This window comes from Belonocnema kinseyi, chromosome 4 (assembly GCF_010883055.1).
Source record: "Belonocnema kinseyi isolate 2016_QV_RU_SX_M_011 chromosome 4, B_treatae_v1, whole genome shotgun sequence".
Taxonomy (NCBI): Eukaryota; Metazoa; Arthropoda; class Insecta; order Hymenoptera; family Cynipidae; genus Belonocnema; species Belonocnema kinseyi.
The window spans coordinates 86,948,228-86,955,229 of record NC_046660.1 but is presented as its reverse complement, the minus strand read 5'-3'; the positions used below and the strand labels follow the sequence as shown (position 1 = coordinate 86,955,229).

Sequence of the window (7,002 nt, the reverse complement as noted above, 5' to 3'; positions counted from 1 at the left end):
ATTATGGCAGAGTCTATCGAAGACCTACAAAGAATGTTGAATAAACTAGATGCAAGCATGAAGAGCATGGGCCTCAAAATTAACGCAAATAAAACAAAAACTTATGGTGTTCGAAGGAAAGAGTGAGAAAACGCTATGTAATATTTTATTAAATGATGAAAGAATTGAACAAGTTGATAAGTTCGTATACCTTGGTAGCTTATTTACTAGGGACGGGAAGATAGATGAGGAATTAGATAGACGAATAAATGAAGGTAAGAAGGTTATTGGTAGAGCAGGTCCCCTTATCAGAAGTAAAAATATATCAAATAAAGCTAAAATGGCAATACATAATTCTATATTTGTACCGACTGTACTATACGGTAGCGAGACATGGACTTATCAAGAAAAAGATAAGAGTAAAATTAACGCAATTGACAACAGATTCATGCGCATAGTATGCGGGAAAACTCTGATGGACAAAGTAAGTAACGAGATAATTCTATAATAATGTGGTGCAGAAGAGACGCTAGTAGACACATGGGAAAGAAATCGGTTAAGATGGTTCGGACATGTTGAGAGAATGCCAAATGAACGACTAACGAAACAAGTGTATCAAGGTAAAGTAAATGGCAACGTGCCCAGAGGTAGACCGCGGAAAGAATGGTTAGAATGTGTGAATGAGACCCTACTTAGAAGAGACATAAGAAGTCACAGAAACACGAAAAAATGCATGGACATAAAAGAAGCTAGAGAAGTATGCCAGGACAGGAAAGTATGGCGGTAAATAGTTAATAAAAAGAGTGTCAGTAGAGTGAATGGCGCCTGAAACAACAAAGACCTTGGCTATTAATGGCCCCAAGTGGGGAACCTTACATAACGACTCCGTGAGGTTCTTCGCTTGGGGTGATTGCTAGAGAGATTGATCAGCAACCTGGGTTGGAGCAGTGTTGCGAAACGAACGTGTTATTTACTTAAATAGCACGAGAATTCTGGATCAATCTGAAAAATCTCTATCCCTTCCACACACTGCTCCTTTCTCCTGCCGAGTGAGTCACGCCTACCCCGAAAGGGAAATGGCTTAATGGTGAAATAAAAAAATATATATATCGGCACACAGCTCGCCTCTCCCTCTCTTTCTTTCATATACCTTGCCCTTACCTTTTTTTGGAAGCGTACCAAACCCTAAAAACTGAAACGAAATTAAGATTTTGTTGAAATCCGCAGGAAACACACTATGAGATTCCAAATTTAAGGCCAGGTTGCACTTATAACATCAATATTCAGAGTATTTTCGAGATGAAACGAGGACAAGAGCATGCAGCCAGAATTGAATTATTCGCAAGTGGATGTCATCAACGTCGACGAAATGGGAATTTGCAAAATCAAGTGCAGGACACTCACTCTCGATGCAAAATTAAATCACCTAATATAAGAAGGTATTATATTGAATCCTAGGTAGATTTAGAAATAATTATTTTATAAGAAATACTTCATCCATATCAACGTAATTTTTAATCGTTGCAACGACAATGAAGCTCAATCTATTATTTTGCATGAAGCAGATCATGTCAAGAGATTTTATTATGTAGAATATCAGAATGTGTGAAATTCCATCCAAAATTTACAGACGTCTTGATTATCTTCGTCTTTTATGTAAATACCGTAAAATGGGTCTTAACGATTTACTCTTTAGGGTTTTGGCAATAAAGTGAAGGAAGAAATCTAAATAAGGTATTGATGCGGAAAAATATATATTTATCTGCGCCTCTTTCTTACTATAATTAAAGAAGATACACGTACTTGATAAACAACTGTTTATGCTAATAACATAGGACTAAAAATTTTTAAAAATTTTCCGGGGGATAAAAGGGCGTCTCCTACACGTATTTTGAGGTGTTGAATTCGAATACGTTGAGCTTTTACTTCTATCACGTCAGGATTTTTGCGCAATTGCAGAAAACGTGCTAAAAATTAAGTTTTTTAATCTTTTTGGATATAAAACAAGTCGGACATATATACATCAAGACATATATACATCAAGAGACATCCGTTTATCTCCTGCAATTTTTTTCAATTTATAGTCCTGTGTAATTTTAGAGCAAATAAAGTTACTAAAACTTATGGCAACGTTAAATAGTTTGCTTATCATCACTTGGAATATAACCGGATTTTTATTCTTAACCTCAAGCAAAAGGAAGTAAAACATAATACATCTTATAATTTCATAGATTTAGTACTTTTTGAAAATTGGAAAGGTAGTTTTGATCGCTCAAACAGGCTGATTATCAAGGAAAATCTTCGTTTTGTTTATGATAAAATAATGTGAGCAGCTTTCTTCAACAAAAACAAGAGATATTAAAAAATATATTCTTCAGGACGCAATATATTGAATTCATGTAAAAATTGGCATACATTTTTTCGGATGCTAGAAAATATAATTCATTGGAAAAATTTCCACAAAAATCTGCAAGTCAAGTTTTTCATGATGTTTTTTTCTTACCCAACCTAACCAAATTTCCAACACTGAAAACCAAATGCACTTTTATTTATTATAACTAATAAAAATGCATTTAAAAAGATTAAAAATACCGTTTTAACATTTGTGAAAAAAAACAATCGTTAATCTTGAAATTTATTAATCAGAGAATAAGATAATTAATTTATAAAGAAATATAAAGGTGCTAAGTGATGCGCGTGGGTGAACCGTCTCACCTGCAACTTTGCTTGTGTATTTATTTTTTTTTATAATGTTTCAAATATGCCGGTTTATGGAATACTTTGCAGGAAAACGTTTTATACTTTCCTTTAAAATCACAACAACATACCTCGATTAAAAATAATTTTAATGGAAAATAAAGTCACATGGCTTTTTCAACAAGAATATGTGAATAAACTGAGTAATAACTGTACAGAACGAGAAATATAACACTATTTATATTTTTTAAACAGTATCTGAAAACGCTGATAAAATCTTTATTTGTTCGAACACTTCATAGTTCATACTTTCATCAATATACAGATTCACAACATTTTTTGCATGCATAGTATATTATTTTCTTTAATTATAAACTAAATCTACAAAAATATGGATTTTAAAATGCATATGACTATTTGATTTTAGCTCAGTTTGGCTTTTATGGAACTCAACCCAAAAGGTCTTGCACTTTCCAGTTTCTTACTCTTCTCGTTATTCGGATTTTTTATATGGGGAGGGAGGGGTTATATTTTTGTGAAAGTAACACTGTAGTGATAAATTAGTAGCATAAACTCTTTATGTTGATATCTTAAAAAAGACTCCAAATGTTGAATACAATTGAGGGGCATGAAGTTCCTTGCAAAATTATAAACAAATCGAATATTATACCTCCCATAGTTTAGCAGATATAGCTGTCGAAACTTAATTTTTATCAAAAAATTTTAAGAAAAAGGTTTTTGATTTTGGTTTTCCTAAAAAAACGCAATTTCTGTGCACTGTAGTTAAAAATGGTTTTAAGTCAATTTTATGGAACATATATAAATTATGTTTTCTTTAATTTCTTGCTTCTGCTTTATTCGACGTGAGAAACTGATCTCAAAAGAATAAAAAAGAAGCATAAGTAAGAAATTTCGAAAAAAACTTCACATTCATGAAAGTTCCATAAAAGAAAATTTTATTCAGGAAACCATAACTGTAGTCAAACAAATTTCTCGATAAGAATTAAATTCCGCCAGTTATATTTCCTAAACTATTGACCATGCAATGTTCTATTTTCTTTTACTTCTGCAGTAAATTTTACCCCAATTTGGTAATCGCAAAATGTTTAGCATATAATAAGTTTAATGAAAAAATTCCTCCTGTCTTCACATCGTAGTCACCAATACAAGTGAATATATACAATTAAAAAAATCTTTAAAAATCGAACTTTTCGCTATTTTCTTTAAAACTGAAATCTTGTTTTTTTATTTCACGACAATAAATGGTTGGTGTCTGAATTGTTTGAAAATGTTTTATATTGCACATAAATTTGTGCCTCGAGTTTGAGAAACACATTGAAATAATGTTCATTAAATTTCTTATCAGATTTTAAGGGCTATTAGAAAAAATAAGTTTTAAATAAATTCTTCATTATACAGACACAAATTTAGATATACTGGAAAAAACATTTTTACTTCATTTAGACCCCCAAAATTCATTTGATCGTGGAATAAAGAACAATATGTAATTTTTAGATAGTTTATTGTAACTAAAAATGAATACTAATTATCTTAAGATTGATTGTTTCTTATATTACTATCGCAATACGTTAAAATATAATCCCGATACCATATGCCGCACATCCAATGGTTAAGATGAAAAAAATTGATACATCTCTAAGAAAAAACCGAAAAATTAAAATATTTTTGTAATATTTCAAGATCATTTAGGCACGGTAAAAATATTTAAATGGCATTACTGTTGTACAAGTAAAATTTCACTTACTCCGAACTGTTTTTGTAACTTAGATGTCACAATAAATATTTGTATGCTGCAAATCCAAGAAATGTGTTGCGTTTATTAATTTTCGACTATGTCTACGATGCGGAAACAGAAGGTTTTTTTTCAATTTAAATTTTGAATGGGATTTTTTAACTTTCAGCAAAAAAGTATTCATCTTTAGTAGAACTGCGAATGAAGGACTTTATTTTTCCGATACGTCCTAACATGGAGCCTTTTTTAGTATCAAAATAAAGAGTTGATGCTAATAACTCAGCACTAAGCGTTATTTCCACAAAACTTTACTCAATAACCCCTCCACACCCAAATAGAAAATTGATTTTTTTCGGGAACGGTCCTCAGTATTTTTTATTTTGCCCTCAAAATGATCGTGAGGTATTGCAGTAATAAGAGCAGAAAAAATGTAGGAGGTACAAGACATTTGGGTTGATTTCTGGATAAGAAATGGTAAAATGGGTTGATCGGAATTAATAATACGATTCAATGGAAGTAATGATAATGTTACTAGGATGATGAAAATGAAAATAAAGATGATAATGGCAACTTCAGGGTGTCATAAAATAAAAAAGAAATATTTTACAAGAGTATGACACAAAATAGAACTTTTTGATATCGGAAAGATATATTTTTCTTTTAAGTCGTCATAATTCTAGCTATAAAAATGATAAAAATTGTGACTGGTAAATTTGAAATAAGGGAGGGTGAGGAGGAATATCCTTCCATGTGATGATAAACGTCTCTCATCCCCAATTCTTGAACTGGTCTATGGTTAAATTTTAAATCTCCGTGACTGGATTCGACACGTTTCAGAATATTTAACTGTAAGTAGAAAAAAGAATTGTGAAACTTCTTTCCAGTAGGAAATTTAAAGAAAAATTCGATTAATTTTCCGTTGAATCTCGGAACAAAGCACAAGTTTTCTGGTTATTACCTGAGATTCTGAAACTGTCAACTTTTCTGTCAGGACAGTCCAAATGACAGATTCTTGACATCCGGGAGTTGTCAAAGATCCTTCGTATCGGTAGAAAGTTGTACGATCCTTTGGCAAGAGGAGAGCAGGGACCACTTTTGATTGGATCATTGCTGTATTGGGTCCAACCCAATTTGACGTCAATTCAACAGCTTTCAAAATGGTTTTGAGATCTTCATTGTTCTTATTGCTCAACTGAAATTATTATATAATTCATTGCAATTTATAATTTCACCTCGACGTCAGCATATCATTTATATTTTCAACTTTTAATCAAAACCCATTTAAATTCAGGGTTTCTGCAAAGACCAGTAAGATCTGTAAGAACTGGAACAGTCATGGAATTGTGAAGAAGTTCTGGAAAACCTGGAAAAGTCATGGAATCGTGTAAAAGTTACTGAAACATTTTCAGTCGCACCTATTTCAAATTCTGAACAATTATTTTAGTACTTTTAGTACTTTTTACCAATACAAATAATATGATCGAATGTATAAGATCTGGTATACAGACCTTCGTAAAATCTGTGAAATCTTTTTAAAATATTTTAAAATATTTGAAGTATTTATGAAATGTTTGAGAAATTAGTGAAACCTTTCTCTTCTTCTATTATTAATCTTAATTTTATAGTGAAACATTGAAATCTTTGTGAAATCTATTGTACTCTCTGCAAACCTTTAAAATCTTTGCGAACTCTGAAATCATTTGTAAGCTTTTAAATCTTGTACACAGTGGCTGTTTTAATCGACAAAAACAATTCTTCATCATTTCCCAGTTTTTTAAGATTCGCAAAATTTTTTAACGATCATTTAAATCAATAAATTTGAGATTTTAAAGCTGAGAATATTTTATTTGAAGTAATCAAAAATTCAAACCTGGACTGAAAATTAAATTACTTAAATTGGAACAATTCGGAATGTATGCATTAATGCATTAATTAACCTCAATATTCAAAATTTTTACTCGCTAACTAAAAATTTGTTAATGGAATAATTAAAATTGTAATGTTTAGCTCATATATCACCCAGAAAAATTTTTTAAATGCCCAGAATCGGTTTACCTATTTATTAAAGCGATTCCAGCAATAAAAACCCAGAAAGCCCATACTTGCAAGGATATACCGTGTGCTCTACCCCAAAACGAAGAAGGGGCTGACTTTTTAAACCCCCCCTATTCGAAAGGTACTTTGAAGAGATGATGAAAAAAAAATTTTTTAAAAGATTTTCCATTTGCGGACGACAGCCAAAATTGAGAAAAACTACACAAATAATAGTCTTGGGGAGGATATACAGTGGGTTCTAGTCCAAAACGAAGATGGGGTGACTTTTTTAACCCCTACTATTCGAAAGGTACTTTCAAGAGAAAAAATCTTTTTAAACATTTTTTTTCATCACCTCTTGAAAGTACCTTTCGAATAGGAGGGGTTAAAAAAGTCACCCCTCTTCGTTTTTGGGTAGAACACACTGTATATCCTCCCCAAAACGATTTTTTGTGCAGTTTTTCTCAATTTTGGCTGTCGTCTGCAAATGGAAAATCTTTTTTTTTATTTTTTTTCATCACTTCTTGAAAGTACCTATC

General features: G+C 31.5%; 2 protein-coding genes across 2 annotated transcripts in view; one reads left to right on the top strand and one right to left on the bottom strand.

The window, feature by feature from the left end:
* Nucleotides 1-1,689, top strand: part of LOC117170991 (anosmin-1) — a 109,434-nt gene extending 107,745 nt beyond the window's left edge. Inside the window, exons 8-9 of the mRNA XM_033358035.1 lie at nt 1,207-1,418; nt 1,545-1,689. Of these exons, the coding sequence (XP_033213926.1) occupies nt 1,207-1,418; nt 1,545-1,689 (357 nt within the window). The remainder of the gene's footprint in view (nt 1-1,206; nt 1,419-1,544) is intronic.
* Nucleotides 1,690-2,857: 1,168 nt separating this feature from the next.
* LOC117170990 (carbonic anhydrase 4-like) overlaps nt 2,858-7,002 on the bottom strand; it is a 7,127-nt gene continuing 2,982 nt past the window's right edge. The window contains exons 3-4 of the mRNA XM_033358034.1: nt 5,388-5,621; nt 2,858-5,275 (exon numbers count right to left, since the gene is read on the bottom strand). Of these exons, the coding sequence (XP_033213925.1) occupies nt 5,090-5,275; nt 5,388-5,621 (420 nt within the window). The 3' untranslated portion in view covers nt 2,858-5,089. The remainder of the gene's footprint in view (nt 5,276-5,387; nt 5,622-7,002) is intronic.